The sequence below is a fragment of the Gekko japonicus genome, unplaced genomic scaffold, assembly GCF_001447785.1.
Source record: "Gekko japonicus isolate JY-2015 unplaced genomic scaffold, Gekko_japonicus_V1.1 scaffold169, whole genome shotgun sequence".
In the NCBI taxonomy this organism is placed as follows: domain Eukaryota; kingdom Metazoa; phylum Chordata; class Lepidosauria; order Squamata; family Gekkonidae; genus Gekko; species Gekko japonicus.
In genome coordinates, this window is record NW_015161951.1 from 1174119 (window position 1) to 1197130 (window position 23012).

General features: G+C 44.0%; 1 protein-coding gene across 1 annotated transcript in view; it reads right to left on the minus strand.

Moving 5' to 3' along the window:
* Positions 1-7008: 7008 nt before the first annotated feature.
* Positions 7009-23012, minus strand: part of GRM3 (glutamate receptor, metabotropic 3) — a 67196-nt gene continuing 51192 nt past the window's right edge. Inside the window, exons 3-5 of the mRNA XM_015429436.1 lie at positions 15074-16140; positions 13157-13331; positions 7009-7082 (exon numbers count right to left, since the gene is read on the minus strand). Of these exons, the coding sequence (XP_015284922.1) occupies positions 7009-7082; positions 13157-13331; positions 15074-16140 (1316 nt within the window). The remainder of the gene's footprint in view (positions 7083-13156; positions 13332-15073; positions 16141-23012) is intronic.

Below are 23012 nucleotides of genomic sequence, written 5' to 3' on the forward strand. Positions count from 1 at the left end.
TTTTTGTCTTGCAATTTTTATGGTACAATTTTTTGTGTGTGGCAGAGCACGTATTGGGCTTTCAGAACAACATTGCTGATGCCTTATCCTGTTTCCAGTAGGACTGGTTCTGGGAGCTAGCTCCACAAGCAAACAGGAAACTAGAGTCCATGCTGGAGGCTTTGTGGAGTCTTGGCAGAGTGAGGTCAAGTGGGCAGTTGAGGCATCATTAGTGCCAGGTACAAGAGTAACTTACAGGGGGCACCTAGGATTTTTTTTTTTGGTTTCGGCAAAGCCATGGGCTCAGCCAGTAGTGGCCAGTTCCAGTTACACGCTTGCTCCAGTTTGTGGTAGCTCTAAGGAGGAGGAACCTAGTGGTCAGAACTATCAAGGGTTACCTTGCAGCAATAGCCTTTCAGTCAAAGGCCGATGGCTGGAGGCGCACACAAGGGAGTTCAGGTTATGGGGCATGTTGGAGGCCTGGGTCTGGGAGGCACCACTGGCACTGGACGCAAGGCTGCCTTTCACACCTGAGATCATAGGGACATTGGTCAATTTATTTGGGGATGTATCTCATCACAGTGGGATGTTGAATTATTAAGGGGCCACGTTGGTAGCCTTCTTTGGGGCGTTTAGAATACATGAATTGTTGGTCAAGTCACAGTGGGATGGGAGGAACAGGGCTTTGCTCATATCTGATGTGGGTTTGGAGGGTGATGAGATCACCTTGAAGGTTCAATGGTCCAAAACTGACCAGAAGGGGGCAGGACAAATTATAAAGCTTTACCATGCTTAGGAGGATTTGTGCCCAGTGTGGGCATGTGTGGTAGCTGAGTGCAATGGGACAGAGGGCCGGGTCCACTGTTCCAGCATGAGAGCAGACTTCCCGTAACTCAATACCAGTTCTGCTCTATCACTCACCAGACTTTGGGCATGGCTGGGCTGTCAGGACATAACTATGGCACCCACTCTTTTTGCATTGGGTTGGTGCCAGCAGTGGCCAGAATGGGGTTCAGCCCATTCCAAGGTTCAGCATTTGGGCCACTGGAGGTCCACGGCATATTGGGTATGTGTGCGCAAGTGTCGACGGCTAGCAGTTTCTTTGCAGGATGTGGCACAAGAACAGATACCACCAGTGTGCCAATTTGTAGGCATTCAATCATTTATTGGTTAAACAGGAGGGCCAGGTGCTCCAACATCAGTACCCAGCTGGGCATTGGAGACTGCTCCTCTGTTGAATGGGTGGGAAAGAGAGGCATGCATTGGAGCCAGCTTTTTAAACAAAAATTAAATATTTTATTTAATCGTATAATATTACAATTTTTCAATAGAACTGAGTACAACCATTCAAGTATGCAGAATTGAAATACTGAACAGTATAATAAAGTTACAAATCATTGGTAAAATTGTGTGTGAAAAACTAAACACAGTAAACTAGAAATATAAATGCAGGGCTGAGAAGTTTGTTGAACAACACAGATTTACACCAGCAGTGGAACAGTGTGTTAGACTAAGGAATAGATACAATCTATTCAGTGTGAGCAGAGAAGAGAGAGTTGGCTTTTACGTAAAACACAGCAATCATCTGAGAGATCAGACCAACACTTGAGCATTAGAGGTTGCCATTTCTCTAGGAGACTGGATTGGCCTGGAGTACCTCTAAATTTATCTAGATTGTACATAATTTTATCCAGGATGAATAAATCCCATAACTTCAAGTGCCATTTTTGCAGTGACGGAATTGCTGCAGACTTCCAATGAGATGCAATAAGACAATTAACAATGATTAACAATGAATTGGTGTCATGCATTTGGGCAAGAACGATCTGGGCAATAGGTCAGCAGCCTCATTGCTGGCACGGGTTCCTTGGGAATTGGAGATAAGCAAGCTTTGGTTCCCTGACTCCATTTTTGTCTGGTCAGATATGTTGCCTGGGTTTACTACCCATCCAGAGTTGATAAAGCCAGGAGCTGGTTAAACAACATCATAGGCAGGTTGGTGGTCTCAGGGGGCGGAAAGGTTATTCCACACCCTGGGATCAAGTTTTTGTTGCTGCATCTTTTCAGGCCTGACTAGTTCACCTGTCTGTTGCTGGGGCAGACATTTTCTTGGCTGATCTGAAGATTGGCCTCTGTGACCTGCTGCCGTGCAGATAGCGGGAGGGGAGTTAAGCCAAGGCCAACCCCCTCTGTGGCAGGAAAAGCATGGGTTGAGGGGATTTCAAGTTGGTAAGCACTCCGAGATATCAGCAATAGGGGGGTCCTCAAACTGGGTACCTATCGACATGGCAGTCTGGGTGGCTCAGTGGGGGCCTCTTCAGGGTTGGCGGGACATATGATGAGCCATAAGGCTTAGCAAATCTATTAGAATATTTATATCCCTTTCTTCTCCAGAGAGTCAAAGTAATTAGCAATATTGCAGAAAGAATATACTTAAAACACAAACAACCAACATCAATACAGGTATAACCAGCCAACGTGAAGTTCATTTTCTTTATAGTGCAGCCCTCAACATCAGCCACAAAGAACAAAGGAGATGGCCTTGCACATCATCCTAAACATAGGGAATGAGGGTATCTGCTGAACAGAAGGCCATGCCAGGAAATTGGCCCCATGACCAAGAAAGATTTTTCTGCAGCGGTAAAGGGATAAACAACACTTTGAAAGGGCACTGTGAGCAAATGCTAAGCACTGATAAATTTCACTTACTGATTGAAAAGCAAATCGTATCATTAATTGTCTGTATATCAATACAATAACAATATGCTCCAACTTGCCCAAAGCAGCTCAAACCAGATGGTTGGTCATTGTACACCTACACAAGCATTAGACCCAGTAACCCATCAGTGGAAGGCACTAAGAGTTGTAGATCTTTGCATGTGTTTAAAAATGCTTCCTCTGGAGCTGGGCGGGAGATACATTTGTTTTGCTCTGTTTCCAAACCCTGTCTCTAAAGCTCCAGCAGAGGGAAAAGAGACAATGTTTGCTTTCTTTTCACGCCCTCTCTCAGAAGCCCGGAACAGAGCAGGGGTGAGGGAGTGGGTGGATTTTTCTTCTTTTTCATGCCGGTCCCTGCTTCCCAGCTGTAGCCTGCTTTTTGCAAACAGAGATCCAGACACGGGCTTGTTTTTAAAGCCTTCCGGAGCTCAGAAGCCCCACTGCTGAGAGCAAAGGAGGGGAAAATGTCTTTGCTTTGTTTCTGAAGAGGAGGGCTGGTTTTCTGTCATGCTTTTGTTGTTGTTCTCTCTTCCAGGGCTTCTGGGGAAAAAAAACCCCTGTGTCTGTGTTTCTCTTTTCCAGTTCTTCCCACAGAGGAGAGTAAGGGGATCCTGGAACTCTCAACAGGAGCAGAGGGAGGGGGCATACAAAGGAATCCTCAGGTTGGTGGAGCTTCCCCTTTCTGGGGACAGCTTGTGAGGCCAGCTCTGCCCCCCCCACACACCTCCAACCTTCCCAGAGAGGGGCCCGCAGCCGCCCTGGCAGCCTGGGCCTGGGAAACCCCCACCCACCCCACAAGCCTGCTGGGGGGCTTGCAAGGCTGGCTCTGCCACACCTGATCAGCCAAGAGAGGGACCTGCAGTCCTCCAACAGGTCCAAAGCTCAGCTGCTCGCTCACTCACTTGGGGCCTGGTGGCGGCCAGGCAAAATGACACAGCTTTCCCAGTGCCACCAGCTTGGCTTGCCTCACATCCAGGGACCGGCAGGGAGGGAGAAGAAGGGTGGTGAGTGACAACAAGCCTGGTGGTGCTCTCTTTCTGCTCAGTGCAGGATGCCTCGCCAGCTCCTCCATGCACTTTTTCTCCGGGCTTCGGGGTGCCTGAGCTTGGTCCTTGCTTCGCAGCCACAGGTAGAGAAACCAGCCTCTGCCTAAGCTCTGGGGGTGGGGTGGGACAGAGCCGCTGTCCCACCCTGTGAGAGACACTGACCTGTGGAAGGCATACACATGTGAAGAAGACAGGGGGGGGGGGGGGGGGGGGGGGCCCCCCCCTCCAGGAGCCTGTCCAGGGGCTTGCGAGGCTGGCTCTGCCATCCTCAACCTTCCCAGAGAGGGGCCTGCAGCCCCCTGATGGCTCTGGAACACAGCCTGGGCCTAGGGAAAAACCCCAGCCCACCCAGGGGCCAGACAGCCCAGCCAAGAGAGCTACCGGGTGGAGCATGCAGCCCACCCACCCGCCCGCCCGCAGCCTTTTGGTCCACCCACCTGGCTAAGGAAAGGGGAAGGGGCATGCATATGTTCCTTGGCTGGTTCCCTGGCTCGCCTATTTCTGCTGCTGCAGCCGGGTCCATCAGAGATCCCACTTAAGGTCTGGCCCTCCTTCACTCTTCTTTGCTCTCCTTTGCTTGCTGAGCCATGGGCTAGGTCGCTGCATGCTCTCCCACTCTCTTTCCTGCGCTTGCACTCTCTTTTCTCTGGGTGACCTCTGTGGTGGAGGGGAGGAGCTTTTGCTCCAACTTGCCAATAGGCAAGCTTGCACACTTGCCTATTTCCCTCTCCTTCACACAGGGTGAGACCTCTGTGAGCCGCACAATATGTCTTGAAGAGTCACATGTGGCTTGTGATCCACGGTTTGGCCACCCCTGGTCTACAAGAATGTATACTAATGGAGGTTTTTCTTTTCAGTCTTCAAGTTGTTGAGAAATGGACTAATTTATGGTTTTATATCTGCTTACACACGCAACACATGGACTGTGCACACACCTGTATACCATAGGCCTAGAGGAAGCTGTTTGCATCACCTACTGTGAGAGATTTCACATAGGGAACACTTTTCTGCATTTCATGTTATGTAGTTTGCACACATTCAGCTCAAAGCCTTATGGGAAGAAGAAGCACATGTTAGCTATTGTGGGCAGAGGCAACAATCAAGAAGAAATTCCCCCATTGCTGAGGAGACTAGATGTCACGCGGAACATGGACCTGATCTGCATCTGAATTGCTGTTTCCTGTTGATGGTGCCTTGTCCGCCTGGTAAAGCCAAGATTCATCTGCACATCAAGAAGGGCACACGAAGCCGAGACTTCATACCTGGCCAGATGGTGTTCCATGAGATAGAGTGTAGAGTTTCAAATATTGCCCCACCCATAGAATACCTGCCCCTTTCTACATGCACCAATGAGGGAGGTCATGGGATGAACTTGTAAGTAGGTGGGATTACAGTTTGGCAAGGTGCCACCCACCTGGAGATTCAACTATAAAAGTAAAGACCAAACTTTAGGTCTTTGCTAGCCACATCCCTTCTCAACATCCTCTGTCTTCTTTTCTACCCCTAAAGTCCAGCTCTCTATCAAACAACTTTTTGGACCATCCTAGATCTCTTGGACTGCAGCCAAAGAGATCCATACTTTGCTGGCTGGTTCTAGCAAGTGTGATTTAGTTAACACCCCTAGGTATTACTTTCTTCCCCTATCTTACATTGCATCAGACAAGACTTCAGGAACAGGCAAGTATAAACCGATACCTACCTACCTCCAAGTAAATGAGAAACTATCTTGATATCTTTCTGTAACTCTAAAGGAACCTTGATTGTATGCGAATGTGAGACTGATTTTGTGCGTATGTGATTTCGATATTGCTCAGTAAAAAGACAATTTGTTTTGGAAAAACACCAGTCTCGTCTCCATCACTGGTACTCTCTGGGACTGGCAGAACCTCCGTAAACTTTGGCAAGGACGTACGTTAAATTTAGTTAGCCATCTGCTGTAAATAAAGCGATTGGCGTAACAAAGTTAATGATGGACATGGGGTGAAGATGGACTGGATCCTGCATACAGTTTCCACAGATGTTGGAATCTACCCTGTTCTCTCTCTCACTGCAGCCTGAAATATTTATTTAACACTCACATTAGCAGCTCTGTCCCATCCCCAGCCCAGCTGACTCAATACCACCCCGGAATGCTGCTTCTGGGGTGTGGAAACCCCCAGAATAGGTTGGTCAGATTTGGAGGCCTTTTGTGTAAGGAGAATTAGCAAAAACCACACACACCTTGTGTAGGTAGAAATTTTAGTCAGGATTGAACACCAAGAGTGCAGTCATTTAGTAGTTTATAGGTCATCCCCAGGTCACCTTGAAATGGGTGCTTAGAGGAGTATGAGATATGATATGAGCAGATTCCCTGATCAGCTCACCACACATTACCTATTTCTGTGTTCTGATGAAATGCACCCTGTCTGTAGCACAGGGCTCCTGGCACTTAGCTTTGAAAATGGCATCTGAGAAATACTGTGCATTCTTTTGTACATTGGATATAACGGAACAACACTATGGACTATCATGCTTGGCATAGGGGGAGCCACTCATGTGCCAAGCAGGGTCGCCACATGGATGCTGAGAAGTTATATTATGCAGAGCGGCGCAAGACATTTTGGTGCCAGAACAGAAAATCCCAAGTGGCAGCTGATTAAAATGAAATTGGTATCCCTGACATCAAACAACATTAACAACTTAAAAATTGGCATGTGCTATTCCAAAAGCTGTTAACTACAGTGAGCTGGCTCATTCTGCCTCATTGTAGGGATGTTCTTTAAAAGCCAACAAGGGAGAAAAGTTACCATTGTGTATCTGCTGCGTATCTAGTACACTGAAGGAGGAAAAACAAGAAGCAAGCATGCTGGAAAATGTTTCAGGTTTTATTATTGGCATATTTAATTAATACTGCAGTGAAAACCATTCATTGCACAGAATGTAACCATAATATACAACATAAAAATGTAGTCTAAGTAAATTACAACAAGGAATTTAAAAAAGCCGTTAGAAAGAAAGCCACCTTCCATGGCAACTAACTCTTCCCTCACTGCTGAGTAAACATGGTGGAAGTGGAGGTCATGGCTATTTACCCACCCCTTAGAATTATTAATCATAGGGGACACTAAAGTCGTTCTCAAAAGAATACCACTATATACTGTACAGTCCTCAAAAATAATTTATTACACTGTTTCTAGAAAAGAAAACTAGTCTTTTTTAAAAAAATGCTTTCTCCCAGTTGCACAAGAACTATGCAATACTTCCTAACAGATTAGGAGCAGAATGCTTAGAGAGAGGAGGTGGTGGAATCCACAACTTCTCTTCCATTGCAGACGGTGGGAACGTACACATTAGCTGAGGCTGAAAAACAGAAATCCTTATTAACCATGGCAAGATTTTAAAATATTTTTTAACCCAGTGTTTTCCCAATGTCTTGCAATGATGAGCAAAACATTTCCCCCCCAAATTAAGCAGATGTTGGTACGGTTGGTATGACAAATTTAAACCAGGTTCAAAGCTATCATAATTCCACAAAGAGGAAGCTTGGAAACTATAGTTCTGTGATGTGGCTAGAGTTTTCTAATGAAGAATCTTTAACACTTCTATCCAGCTACAATCCCCAGGGGTCTTTGGGAGAGGATATAACTGCCAAACTGGCTGGTGTGCTGGAATCTCTCTCTCTCTCTATATATGTGTGTGTGTGTGTGTGTGTGTGTGTGTGTGTGTGTGTGTGTATCTAGCAAAGCAGCAAGCTGCCAGGGCACAAAACCAACTTAACAGCTAGTTAATAAGACAAAACAATGCAAAGATGAAACACACAGAAGGTGTGCATGTATCTTTCTCTATATGTGTGGATAGACCGATAGCTAAATGTCAGGCATTTCCCATACATGTTGGGCTTGACTTGGGCAAAGTGCTGCAGAACTAGTTAATTTTTCTTTTGTATGTGGAAGGAAATGTCCTTAGTGAGAGAAACTAGGAGGATGGCGGTCTGTCCAGGAGAGCTGTGATGAGGGCTGATGGGGTAAGTGGAGGGAAGATTCATATTGCAGGGCCTTGCCTTAGATCTGGCTAGGGGAGGGGATGGGTCCAACTTGCTTGGCTTGGCCCAACAAAATATTTTGTACTGAACCTGTCTCCAAGTTTCCTCTCTTGGCAAAAGTAGGGCCAGAACGTGTTGGAGATTGGCTTCCTTGAATCAGGTGCTGCAGTTACTTTGAGGGATTGATTTGCTCTGCAGAGAGATGTGGTGAGTGTGAGTGAGATCTGTTCTTCCTGGCCAAGAGCAGGAGGAAAATGGATGTGCCCCCTCCTGTTCCTGTTCTTCAGAGAAGTTAAAGGGCTTCCACCATGTGTGGATCCTCAACTCTCAGTAAGAGATTCATAGACCTATCTCCATGGATTTCTCTAGAGTAGACTTATTCAAACTAGTTAGGATGTTAAACTTAAAAGTCTTCTTTGGAGATACTGGTTTGTTTTTTTAACCCAACATATTTAAAAATAAATCGCAATTTATTCCAAATCTTTATTGTCCATCTATCATGGTTTTTGAAAGACACGTTCTAGAGGACATGGGGAGATTAGAATCACAGTTTAAACATAGAAATTATAACATCACAAAAGAACAAGATGACACACTTCAGGAATTAGCCAAAGATAGATCTATTGTTATTAAGAGTGCAAAGTTAAGCTGGTAGTACTTACAATGGGTTATGTTTATTCTCGAAGTTTCATGTCTGTATTACATTTGTCTTGCAATGTGGGGGTTTTTTATTTTTGTTTTTTCATTGTTGTCCCATTATGTCTTTTCTTAATAAAAATTATTTTTAAAAAAGAGTGCAGATAAGGGGGTGCTATTGTAATACAGGATAGAGATGATTATATATTAGAAGTACGCAGACATCTTAGTGATGAGAGTTTTTATAAACCCATTACACATGACCCCACTGATGAAGTCCTTTATATTATTAAGGTTACGGTCAGGGAGGCTTTAGCCTTAGATATCATAACATTACAGACAGCTGAATTTTTAATTAACCCCTTCCCTAGGGTACCCATATTCTATGCATTACCTAAAATTCATAAGCCTGGCTCACCACCTCCTGGGCGTCCTATCATGTCAGGGACCAACTCTACATTTGAACCTATCTCAAGATATTTGGATTCTTTTCTCCAGCCATATGTTGTCCAGTTACCTACGTTTATAAAAGATACCAAAGATTTTATAACTAAAATTGAAGGTTTTGTTGTACCTGCAGGAGCAACTCTTGTGACTATGGATGTAGGTTCACTTTACACTAATATTCCTCATGAGGAGGCTAGGATATGTCTGCAAAACATCTTAGAAAAAAGAGAGTCTCGGTCCCCATCCACTTATTTTCTCTTAGAATGAGTAGACATCATATTAGAAAAAAGTTTTTTTCGTTTTCAAGACGATTTTTATTGGCAAATAAAAGGTGTCTCTATGGGGAGCAGTTTTGCTCCGTCTGTAGCAAATTTGTTTATGGGGAGTTTCGAAGAGGAATGGATTTGTAATAATCAAAATAATCCTTTTTGTGCACATATGATCTTTTTAAAGAGATATATAGATGATTTATTTTGCATTATGGATGATGAATCAATTGTCAGTGAATTTATTTCATGGTTAAATAGTGTACATACATCTATTAAGTTTACATACTCTGCTAGTAGGACGCAAGTAGATTTTTTAGATACCACTGTCTTTATACATGAGGGCAAACTAGTGGTTCATCCATTTAACAAGCTAACTGACAGGAACGCGTTTTTACATTATAAATCTCACCATATTGAGCATTTAAAGCAGAACTTGCCTTATGGGCAATTTCTGCGCATATGAAGGAACTCTACTTTTGAAAATGACTTCATTAGAGAATCTGACAAAATGTGCAGACAGTTTGCCATGAGGGGGTACCCAGTAGAACTAATTAAGAACTCTCTAGATCAGACAAGGAGGAAGCCACATGATGAGTTATTGAAGGACAGTAGCAAAGAAAAGTCCAATAGAATCTGTTGGGCATTGGATTTTACTAACCAGGCAAAATCCATACGTAATATCATTTGGAAACACTGGCACATCCTGGGTGATGTTCTCCAATGTAAAGAAAAACCATTCATAGGATTTAAAAGAACTACCAATGTTAAAGATTGTTTAGTAAGAGCAGATTTACCTAGATTTATGACAGCAGATAATACGCCCAAGGGAGTATTTAAGTGCCAAAGATGTGCTGCGTGTAAATTTATTCGGGAGGTGAAGACGTTGGAATTTCCTGAGATAGGTTTTCAAAAAGATATTGATTTCTTAGCAACTTGTGGAACTAAGGGCATTGTGTATCTCCTGGAGTGTGTATGTGGCAAAAAATATGTGGGAGAATCCACTAGAACATTAAGAAAACAAGTGTTGCAACACAAATCACGTATAAAACACAATTGTGCAGAAGGTCCAGTCGTTCAGCATTTTATTGATGCGGGGCAGAGCCCAGATGAATTTAGGATAGTAGTTTTAAAGGCTGTGCATCCTGCCAAATTTAGTCGTATAAATTTGAAAAATATGCTATTAAAGAGGGAGGTGTTTTGGATTTTCCAGTTGAACACCTGCCAACCGCATGGGCTAAATGTTTCCTTAGACCTATCCCCTTTTTAATAAAATGGTAGAGGCATGTCCATCTCACAGTAGAACTGGTTCAGGATGACTGTGTTCATGCCCAGCAAAAATCAAATAGCAGTGTCTTTCCAACAGACATAGCTTCCAATCATGATCACACTGTAATTTTTCAGCAATCCCCTTGCCCCAGATTCAACAACAGGAGTTGAAGACCAATTTGGTGGGTCTCATAGATTAGATAGAAGTAGATTTAGACATAGGATAACATAAGTCTCCCCTTCCCCTTTCCCCTTCTTGGATAAGTTAGTTCCTTTAAAGAAAGGTGTGAATGTCTAGAGGATCTTTCGCCAGATAAGGCTTAATGTGGACACATGTAGTGATTTAGTCTTCCAATACCTCATTCAGTTTTGTTAGTGTGTTCTTGAGAGTTTTTCCCTTTAATCAGTGGCATGGTTTTGGAATATGAACCTTAAGGACCCTCAGCTGCATAGGGTTTGATGCATACACTTATAGCAGATTAGCACTTTAATAATATTTTAAAACAGAGAAGAGTGTAGATATGTAGTACGGTTTGACCTTGTAGATTTAACATTATTCAGTGGTGTTATGTAAACTTTAGTTAAGTATGAGCATTCCCTTCAGTAAGGAGTGCGTCCTTGAGAACGTTCCCTTTAATTAGCAGCGTGATTCTTGAGATGTGAGTCTGCAGGGATCTTTTGATTTGATTTGGTCAGTGTAATTTGTAAGCACAGGGACTCAGAAGTTTTAATAATATTTGAAGATTTTTAACAAGGCTTTTAGCCAGTTGTATTGTTAAAGTTGTATTATTAAAGATGCAATAACTAAGTAGACTAGTGGTTTTGTATTATTTATTGTTAATATAGATGTGAGTAATAATTGTCAAAAAGTTACAGTATAATGTGTAAGGTTGTCTTTAAGCACTAAGTGGGAGTATAGGATATAAGCAGTCCATTGTGAACACCTGTTAAGGCAAATTGATCTGTTTGTATGCTCGGGATAAGATTCTCCAGTAAAATAGATTAGGGTGAGTTGTAAACTTTAAATAATAATAAGCTTTTTGTAATAATGCTTTGTGAATGTACTTTACAAAATGCTTTTTGTATAAATGTAGATTGCAACAATGGAGTAACTATATGTATGTCTTTGTAGATACATTCTAGAATTTGAAATCATGGCATGGAATATCATGTGAAGACACTATGAATAGTAGATTTTCAAAAGAGACTACCATGGTACATTGCCTTATAATAATTTTCATTGAATAGAAATAGCTGTATAAAAATAGCTTCAACATATGTATAACATTGCATTGCATAACCTCTTATGTCATTTTGTAAGGTGCTTCAGTATGTTCAGATGAAGTTGTGAACGAAACGAAAATCAACTCCGGGGAGTTTCGTCAACCCACTTTTTTTCTATACTTTTGAACCCACTTTTTTCTGTATTTTGGGTGTACATATGAAAGACCGAATATGTAACAGTGTGGATGTGTTATTAACATTGTTAAATACAGTGGAGAAATTGTATTTCATTTCATCCTAAGTGCTGAGTGTCAGCCCTTTTACAGACTGACTGAACATTTTTAAGTTCACTACTGGTGCAGTAAGAGCTTGCATTTATCTCAAAATATTTAAATCCAGAAATGGCGTTTCTAATTTTATTCCCGCTTGGCTCTATTTCCTCATAGCTATGTACCAGCCCTCAAATCTTATCTTCCAAAACTTATCTATCCGCTTTCAAACCATTTATTTTCTTGACCCCCAAGCTTAATGGGACATTTTTAAGTTCACGGGGGGGGGGGGAATTTACTTCGAGCTGTAGGAGGCACACTCAGCAGTAAAACATAAGACCTTGTGTTTAGTTCAGTGGGTAAATTCCTGCCCTGTAAATCAGGGCATTGTCGGTTTGATTCCTGCATGGCTGCTTTTACTCATCGCTATGTACCAGTCCGCAATTTTTTTTATCTGTTTATTAAATTTATAATCACTGAATATGACTGGGCAATGCACAGTCAGCAGCTTTTTCGAGTAAGAGCTTGCATTTGGCTCAAAAAGTTGCAATTCCTGCCTTGTAGTCATTTTTAAGTTCACAGGGGTAAGAAAGACCCTAGGAGTAACAGAAGTGTTCTGGAATTGGAGTGAGAGACCACAGAGTGGAATGACAGCCCCTGGCAGTAGCAGGAGTGTTCTGGAACTGAAATGACAGGCCCCAGAGTGGAAAGACAGTCCCTGGGGGTAGCAGATGTGTTCTGGGACTGGAATGACTGGCCCCAGAGTGGAATGACAGCCCCTGGGGGTAGCAGCAGTGTTCTGGGACTGGAATAACAGGCTCCAGAGTGGAATGACAGCCCTGAGGGGTAGCAGTTGTGTTCTGGGAGTGGAATGACAGGCTCAATGGTGGAATGACATCCCCTTGGAGTAAGAGGAGTGTCCTGGAACTGGAATGCCAGGCCTATCATTACAGTCCCAGGACACATCTCCTACCCCCTGGGCTGTCATTCCACTCTGGAGCCGGTTATTCCAGTCCCAGAATACTCCTGCTAACCACAGGGACTACCATTCCACTGTGGGGCCTCTCATTCCAGTCCCAGAACACTCCAGTAACCCCCAGGGGCCATCTAGTGATGAACAATAGATTGTGATTAGATAACTGAAAAAAAAAGACAAAGTGGACAGCTCCCCTAATGCTAACTTGAAAGCAGAGGCGCAGCAGTTCTAAACCACATGGAATAACAGCAGCACCAAGCTGATTCTAAAATGCATATGTAGATTCGGCCTAAGTCTTTGCTTACCTTGGGAATAGATGGTCCCCATGCCACTGGTGCTGAGTCTGTTGAGATGCAGCCTGTGAGTGACAACATTCTTCTGTGGCTGGAAGAGAACAATATGTACTTTGGGCGCAAACAAGCATCCCAGGACGACAAAGCCGCTTAGACTTACGGAGATGCACATGGTCGTGGTCTGAACCTGCATGGAGAGAATCATTGCAAAATAAAATGACCAGAAACATAGAAGTGTGAGCTGCCTTTTTGGATATCACGCCCAAACCAAAGCAATTAACTATCAGAGCTCTTAAAAGGGCTCTTCCTTTGGGGAGTTAAGAACAGAAGAGCCATGCTTGCTCAGGCCAAAGCCAAGTGCCTTTTCCACAGCAGGACCTGTTTCTAGGATGCCTGCAAAGCAATGATAGTCTCTCAATAAGTGGAGATCAAAGAACACCATCTCTGATAAGCCAAATTGTTGACAGTTGGTTTGATGCCTGCCACTACTATCATACTTTAACAGGTCATTTCCTATGGTGGACCTGTTCTATAACCTTTGCCAAGAATTATAGACTAGTCTGTGCTGGTATTTTTAAGGTCAAGCAAGACTGGGGATATCCTGGAAAGACTCACAGAATGTCTTGGTTATTTCTGTGTGGGGAAGGTTTGCTAAAAAAATTTTTCTGGCAGAGGTCCTCTGCCCTTAACTGCTGTAGGGCAGGCAAAGATGTAACATCAGAAGTTTTCCCCAGCTTGCAACTGCAGTTGTGGCAAAAAAGTTTGCCGCATTTTTTAGGTGCTAAATAAAATGGAATTCCAGCTAAACAACAATACCAAACCCAAAGATGGTAAGATGTGAGGCATTAGACTCTTCAGTCTATGTAAAGGTAAAGGTAAAGGTTCCCTTGCTCGAAAGCCAGTCGAATCCGACTCTAGGGTTACGGTGCTCATCTTCGTTTCAAAGCCGAAGAGCCAGCGCTGTCCGAAGACGTTTCCGTGGTCATGTGGCCGGCATGACTAAACACCAAGGTGCACGGAACGCTGTTACCTTCCCACCGAAGTGGTACCTATTTATCTACTTGCAATTTCTTGCTTTCGAACTGCTAGGTTGGCAGGAGCTGGAACTAGAGGCGGGAGCTCACTCTGTCATGCGGCACACCCGGGTCTCGAACTGCTGAACTTCTGACCTTCCACAGCCTGCAGTTCAGCGTCTTAACCACTTGAGCCACCACAGTCTATGAGCTGGGGCCTAAAAGCATCATCTTCACTCCTTGACTGGAGCACCAAGGGGTTGCTGGCCCGTGTGAATGAGGTATCACACACTAATTACCACAGACTGAGCTTCTACGTGTCAGTCTGAACACAATACAGAGCAATGGAGCACAAAAAGTTGAAATCATTTAAGGTTGTGTGAAATCATGACCAAGGCCTCTCAATGAATCTGGTCAACCTATGAATTAGTCTTATAAAGAGTCAGACCATTCTTCCATCAGCCCTAGCACTGTCTGCTGTGATTGCCAGCAGCTTCCCAAGACTAGGAGAAATTTACCCCCAGCACCAGCTACCACAAACCCTTTTTAACCAGAGACATTAGGGATTGAACCCAGGACATTCTGCATACAAAGCAGACACTGTTGAGATTTAGCTGCAAATCATTGCATCATGGAATCAAGTGATGAGAGACTATAAGTGCCTTGGAGTAGGGGATTTGTAGCATATAATGGATTAATTTAAAAGTATCCAAAGCCTGTTGTCTGCAGTAACCCAACATTCACATGCAGTTGGTGCATTTCTCTTAGAAAAACACTTAGGGGGGGTATGTCAATGGCACGGAAGAAATCTCAGACTGGGATTTGTGAGAACACACAAAAAGGAGTCAGCCCGTAACCCATAGGAGGAGGACTGCTTGGAACAATCAAAGGGGAACTTGAGGATCCAATGACTTACCCTGTAGTCACTCGATGTCACATAAAAGATTGGGAGGAAAGCCAGCCAGATGATGCATGTTGTGTACATTGTAAAACCAATAAATTTGGCTTCGTTGAAGTTCTCTGGGCACTTCCTTGTTTTGAAGGCATATACAGTGCATAAGACTACGAGGATAACATCGTATGTTAAAGAGATCAACATACTAGAATCCTTGACATTACACTTCAATATGACAGTTTGCCGCTTCTCGGGAAGGGTGTACCTCCGAGTGCCTGGGGCCTCCAAAATCAGCCACAACGACACCACTACAATCTGCACCATGATGAGGCTCAGGCAGATGAAGACCTGTGAACGTGGGCTGATGAACTTAGGCCGCTGAACCCCGTTCTTCACCCCATTAAATATTCTGGCAATACAGTTTGTTTTAGTCAGCAGGGCAGCATAACAAATAGCAAACGATGTACCCAGGCCTAAGCGACGCAAGGTGCAAATAGCTGGTGAAGGCTTGGCAATGAAAAGGAATGTCATGCTGTAGGAAAGGAAGACTCCGAAGAGGAGTATGTAGCACAGCTCACGACCTGAAGCTTTGACCAAGGGGGTGTTATTATGCTTGATAAATACCCCCACAGCCAGGAAAGTACAAATGAAGCCCACACATGCAATGGTTACTGGTCCGATGGCCCAGGCATCTTCCCACTCGATGTAATCTTCTGAGAGGTCATAACAGCCGGTAAGATTGGTGCTTGGCCACCGCCCAGGCCCACAGTCTGCACAGGTGGATTCGTTCGCTAAGTACTCAAACGGCTCGCAAGGGATGCAGATCCAACAGCAGACGTCTCCTGGCTGCATGTTCTTCATCTCATTGGGTGCACAGGGATCACTGCACTGGGAAGTGGGAATAAGACTCCTGGACCAATTAATGGCGTCTACATAGAGCATCAACGTCTCTGCCCACTGGCCAACTTTTAGGTAGGAGTATTTGCCTCTGCTGTACTGGAAATTGAAGACGTTATATCGGCCAATCCCATCACCGTAAGCATCAAATTTAACAATACCGTCTGCCGATTTGGAAGAACTGAATGGAGCTGCCAACAAAAACAAAGAAAGAAAGAAAAAGAAACGTTGCTACTTCGTACATTTCTTTTGATACACATAAGAAAACATGTACGTAATTCTGTTCATTGAGTTCATTCTTGCAATTATAATGTTACCAACTTGAAAACCTAAGGTGACTTGGTATGAATGATTCAAATTTCCATTGGCTTGTAGAGATGTACAACTTTTAAAAAATAGTGCATATCCTGGTTTGGCCATATACTCGCATCACCATTCAGTGTTAGGATTTGGAGAATCAGCTCTAGCTGATGGTGCTTAGCTGCTGATGTATGCAGAGGGTTGGGAAAGGGACCATAATTGTCCCTCACCCAGTTAAAACCCCACAATAATTTGGGACATTTAGCATGGGGTGTAATATTTTAGTTCTCCAAATATGGATGGCCTAATAGGCATATTCAGTGGGAAGGTAACAGTGTTCTGTGTGCCTTGGTGTTTAGTCATGCTGGCCACATGACCATGGAAATGTCTTCAGACAGCACTGGCTCTTTGGCTTTGAAACGGAGATGAGCACCGCAATCCTAGAGTCAGATTCGACTGGCTTTCGAGCAAGGGAACCTTTACCTTTTTAATAGGCATATTATGGAAATTGCTAATCCTTCCTTATTAATAAAAGCCAGTTGGGGTGGCAAGATTCGATGCGCGGCAAAATCAGTTAGCCGCTTGAACTGCCACTCAGAATGTCAGGTTATTGGCTCTGTAGACTCAGTCCCGCCCACACAAGCAGCACCCGCAAAAAATTGCCTCACACTGTTTCTGGCTCCCTCAGACAACGGACACTCTGGCCCGCTCTGTTCATTTAGGAGGAGGAGCTGCTGTGGGGGGGATGGGCTTCCCTGGCCCACCGGCCTTGCTGGGTCAGTGGGGCAGCCCAACTGCCCTTGGTGAGGGGGAAAATGGCTGTGCAGCACTTCCCTGGCCCGGTGTGGCCTGCCCCAGGGAGGCCGCGGGCCCTTCTTTGGGAGGGGAGGAGGGCCCCGCCGGGCTTCCCTGCACCACCCAGACTGGCCTTGGGGAGTGGGGAAAGGGCCACACTGCACTTCCCTGGCCCAGTGTGCCCTGGCCCAGGGAGGCCATGAGCCCTTTTTGGGGAGGGGGGAAGGCCCTGCCGGGATGCTCTGTGCTGCCCCCGGCCTCGCTGGGGTGGCCCAACTGGGCTTGGGGAGGGAAGCCCGGCGGCCTGAAGACTGATCCGAGTAGTGGTGGCGGCACCTGACTGGTAAATGCGGGTCCACTCCAGGAGGGCCCGGGCATCTGTTCTCCCCCTCACTGGCACCGGCCTGCCTCTGGGGCACTCTCTGGGGCTGGGGGTTGCGGCGCTCCCCCCAGGCAACTTCCAAGGCTGGATTGTGGCCGCTGAGCAGCCACGATCTCGCCTGGCCATGCCCTGCAAGGGCCGCCTGGTAGGCAGGCAACCAGCTGCAGCGGAGGAGTCTGGCGTCAGCGTCGGTATCTACCAGTGGAGATGTTCCACCTCTGAGGTGAGGGCCTTGCCTGCTGCCAGCCTCCTCCCATTGGGCTGTCGAGTCGGTCAGCCAGCATTTGCAGCAGGAAGGGGGCATTTCTTTGGGAGGCAGTGGGGCATGTGAATGCAGGTGGCCACCCTCCCCAGTCTTGCAGGGGGCACGTGGGAGGGAGGAGAAGCTGTCAAGGGTGGAGGCTGCTGCAGTTGATGGGGGGGGTTGTTGTGGTCGATGGGCAGCCCCACCGGACTTCCCTGCACAGCCCTCCACCTTGCTGGCCCACCGTGGCCCAACTGGGTTTGGAGAGGGGGGAAAGGGCCATACCACGCTTCCCTGTGCCAGTGCTGCCTGACCACGAGTTTCGCTCACCCAGGCCCTCTTCGTAGAGCTTGTCACATTCATTTTCACAATGGGCATTTTTCCTAGTTATTAATATAAAGCACATCAATTATTGCACTACCCACCACTGATTTGTGTCTGCTCCCAGCAATTGCCACAAATGTTTGGGGAGAGTTCAGAGGAAGCATCATTTAGGAGACCATTTATTTGCTCATGCCAGGAAAACTGTTTGCAGACAGATGCAGAAAGAATGTCAATCACAGCAGTGATTTTGTTTATTGGCTAGAACAGTGGAAGCCAGGAGAGGACAGAATAATGGATAGAGTACTGCTTGCATATCTTACCCCATATATCTGGATCTATAAATTGGATTACTAGCTCCAGGTTGAGAAATACCTGGAGATTAAGGGGGTGGAGCCTGAGGAGTCCAACTTTTAAAGTGGCCATTTTCTGCAGGTGAACTGATCTCTATCGCCTGAAGATCAGTTGTAATAGCGGGAGATCTGCAGCCACCACCTGGAGGTTACAGTAGCCAGAGAGATAACGGGATTGGTAAATGAAAAATAAACAATAAATAATGACTGTGATATAATTACAAAAAGTCAATTCAATTTTTCAAGCGTTTCATAAATATTAATATGTTTCTGTGAAATCACATGGACATACATATCCTTCACCATAAGAATAATTCAATGACATAATATATCTGTGATTTCACCAGTCTAGTAGTACTCCCTATTTAGATAATAGGACATTTGGAACTTATTATGTACACTACATGGGCTGTACTACATGTTGAAAAATATCTCAATGTTATTTTCTTATCCCCCGGTAATTGAATATTTTCTCCTTCCAATGACAATTTATAAGCTTCGTATTTTCTGCATTTGTAGTGCACTCTAGTGGACAACTGAGGACAATTGACAACGTTAATATCTGAATGGATTACAGTGTCCCTAATATTTTTTTGTCCTTCTAAAGTCTATAAAAGGACAATTCTCACAGTCAGGTAGATCTGCAATTGGATGCCAGTGTCTTTCTATACTCTTCTTAATTACCTTAGCCATAGGTGTATAATCAAAGGCACACATTAATTGTAAACCTCACCTGCAACCAATCTGAATAGTAAAAGTAGGTTTCCAACATAAGGATTACATGTGGCAGAGTTTAGAGCTATTCATGCCTATGAGAGAGAAGATGCAGCCAAGAAACTGAGTAAGAAGAGAATTTGTAAAGTGTATTATATTAGATTGGATGCAGATGAGGTATATTATAATTTCTTGTGCATATTCAATGTTTAATTACTGGATATTGGTTGTAGCTACACAAATCCTGCTCTGAGGAAGCTTATTGAATTCTGAAGGAAGCTTTGAAAATACATGCTCAAGATTTTACAAATGGTTGGAAGACTACAATAAATAAACAGTATGGTCATATAACCATATTAGAAGAAAGTACGAACTATATTTTTAAATATGATGCAAATATTTACACAAAATACATGGTGGTAAAAAGATACAAGTAGACAATATATGAGGTAACATATTAGGCATAACAAGGATGTAATGGAGTCCCCCCACTTGTATGTATTTATGTTTGTTTGCTTGTTTTTCTTTGTTCGTTACAAAAAATAAAAATTTATTTAAAAAAGAATATAAAAATAAGAAAGACACTAAGAATGTTTTATTGGCTATTGCACTATTTACATTGGATGATGATTGAAGAGAAGAGGACCTTGCAGTCTCCTGTAATACAGAAGAGGATTATGTCATTGTATTATTCTTACTGTGAAGGATATGTATGTCCATGCGAGTTCACATAAATGTATTAATATTTATCAAACACTTGAAAAATTGAATTGACTTTTCATAATTATATCACAGTTGTTACTGTTTATTCCTCATTTACCACCTGGAGGTTGGTAACCCTACCCATAAGGGTTAGAGTCTAAGACTTCTTTCTTTTTAAAAGAAAGTCTAGGCTCAAATGGGCATGCATAGAATTTAATATGGACAGCCAAGCCATAGGGCAGCCCTGTCAGAATTATCTTCCACCCCAGTTGCTACCACGGGTCTCCAGAATTGGCAGGCAAGTATGAATGAACTATATTGCTAAATATGTAAACCCATGATTTCCTTGTCCTCGGTAAGAATGGGCTTTGATCTTTCTTAAATGTTATCTCTGTTATGCAAAGAGAGAAATGCTGCTGTCTCAAATTCTCCTTTCAGCCTGATCTCTGGCTTTCAGTCGTCAATTTGAATTAAACCCAATCTCATCAACTACCATTTCAACCGTTTGCTACCCAAAGTCCTTGCCAGATGATGTCTCAGGTTTTTTGTGCAATAAATGTGTGGCAGTTGCTCATCTATGGAAAAGGATGATTTTCTTGCCCGTCTTTTGCTCCAGTGGTATTATGGTTCACAATTGACTACCAGTAATTTAGTTCCAGCTCCTACCAACCTAGCAGTTCGAAAGCAAGAAGACATTGCAAGTAGATAAATAGGTACCACTTCAGTGGGAAGGTAACAGCGTTCCGTGCGCTTTGGTGTTTAGTCATGCCGGCCACATGCCCCTGGAAACGTCTTCAGACAGCGCTGGCTATTTGGCTTTGAAACGGAGATGAGCACCGCAACCCTAGAGTCGGATTCGACTGGCTTTCGAGCAAGGGAACCTTTACCTTTACCTTTAATTTAGGCTTGCCCATTCCTATGTCCTTTTGCTTGATTCCCAATTTTTCTGTGCTCAGCAATGTTTGAATTAGTTTAGATGTTAGTCTATTTCAACAAATTAATACAAAGTCTAATGGCTCCTTAAAGATGGACAATACTTATTCCAGCATAAGCTTTAATGAGTCAGACCTGACTTCTTCACATACAAATAGACCTCACAATCACTTTGTAGACGCTTTTATAACAAAAAGTTACAAGGTGGTGGTGAGGGGGGGGGAAGTAGAGTTACAGCAGAGAGGCACCTGTTACAAATCATTCAGGTGTGAGTCTCTGTGAAAAGGACTGGAATGGATATAGTTGTTACTCGTAAAGCATTGTGATAAAGATCAGATGTTGCCTCTCAGGGGGTGAAGATGAAGAAAAAATCAATCAAAAGAGCAATAAATCTATTCAGAGTAGATGCAGAACGTGGGCAGAGGATGATAACAAAAGTCAAATAAAGGATGACACAGTGTAAAATACAGAACCTAACAAAGGTTAGCAAAATGTGAAAAAGGGGGCCAATATTAAAAACTAAATGTAGAAAATATATAGGAAAAGATACGTATTTATTAATTACAACTTAAAAAACATATATAAGGGCCCATTCACATCAAATATATTAGGTTCTGGATTTTAAGGTTAAGGTTCAGTTTCTTGTCCTTTCTGTCCCTACAGTGTAAAATAGAACAAAACCAAACATCGGTAAAGGACTACAATATGATACAGTGTGACCTGATTACAGCGTGATGAGAAAGAGCAACAAACATCTGTAATAGCTCTGCTGAGCTATTGGCAACTAGGGTGAGCAAGGAAACCCAAGCCTCTGTTTAGGCCAGGGGGAGAGGCAGTGTTCAATCTCTTCAGGAATCCCAGTTCAACAGTTTTCTGTTGGATTCTTCCTTTGACATTTTTTTTTAGAAGAACAGTGACCTTTACATCTACAACAGTATGTCCTGGATGGTGAAATAGTTTCCCCACTGGTTTCTGAATGTTGTGATTTTCGGTATCAGGTTTGTCTCCATTTATTCTATTGCATAAGGACTGACCTGTTCGTCTAATGTAAAGAGCAGAAGGGCATTGTTGGCACAAGATGGCATAACTACCATTAGAAGAAGTGTAACCGAATGAGTTCAAGATGTTGTAGCTGATATTATTAGATCCTGTAATAGTAGGGTTGCCAGGTTGTCTGCAATAACCACCTCCCACCTCAGTGCAATGAGCTCCAGTTGGAATAGCAGGAACAAAAATAGGAGGGTGGGGGACTAGTATTGTGAGACTTTGCTGCTAGGCACAAAAACAGAAGTGACATCCCAACGTCGAATGATGTCAGTTGCCACAGTCTCTGCCCCCCCCCCCCATGCTAGCCAAGGGTTGGCTACTCTATGTAACAATATTTCCTGAGTGTATATGGGGGCAACAGCGGCCTCCCGGTGTATTGTATAGGCTTTCCTTGTTTGGTATAGGTTGAAATAGTTTATTTATTTGATTTATATCCCGCCCTCCCTGCCGAGGCAGGCTCAGGGCGGCTTACACAAGATATGTTAAAACAACTAGAACACAAACTTAAATAAAACCACAACCATATAATTATAAAAGCAAATCGTAAAGTGCTAGTGCAATTCATAGACGATGGTGGGCATTAGTAGCATCCAAAGTAGTCAGCTAAGATCACAGTCTGGATTATATCAGGCTGTTGATAATGATGTTTATATTAATGTTGGTATTGGGGCCAGGACCTCAATTATTGTGGACGGGCGGCTCCCTAATCAAAGGCCTGGTAGAAGAGCTCCATTTTACAGGCCCTGCAGAACTGTAAAAGGTCCCGCAGGGCCCTGATGTCATCCGGGAGCTCATTCCACCAGTACGGAGCCACCACTGAGAAGGCCCAGCCCTCATCACAGTCAGCCTGGCTTCTTTGGGCCCTGGAAGGGCCAGACGGTTTTGGGACCCTGATTGTAGTGCCCTGTGGGGAACATGTGGGGAAAGGCGGTCCATTAGGTATGTAGGTCTCTGGTCATGTAGGGGTTTAAAGGTATGAACCAGCACCTTGAACTGAATTCGGTATGCTGTAGGAAGCCAGTGCAGTGCTTTTAGCACAGGCTGGATGTGTTCCTGCATAGGAAGACCCAACAGCAGCCTGGCTGCTGCATTCTGCACCAGCTGCAGCTTCCGGATTTGGGAGAAGAGCAGCCCCATGTAGAGAGCATTACAGTAATCCAGTCTCGAGGTGACCATTGCATGGATCACTGTTGCCAGGTTATTGAGTTCAAGGAAGGGAACCAGCTGCCTAATCAGCCGAAGATGATAAAAGGCTGACTTCGCAGTGGCTGC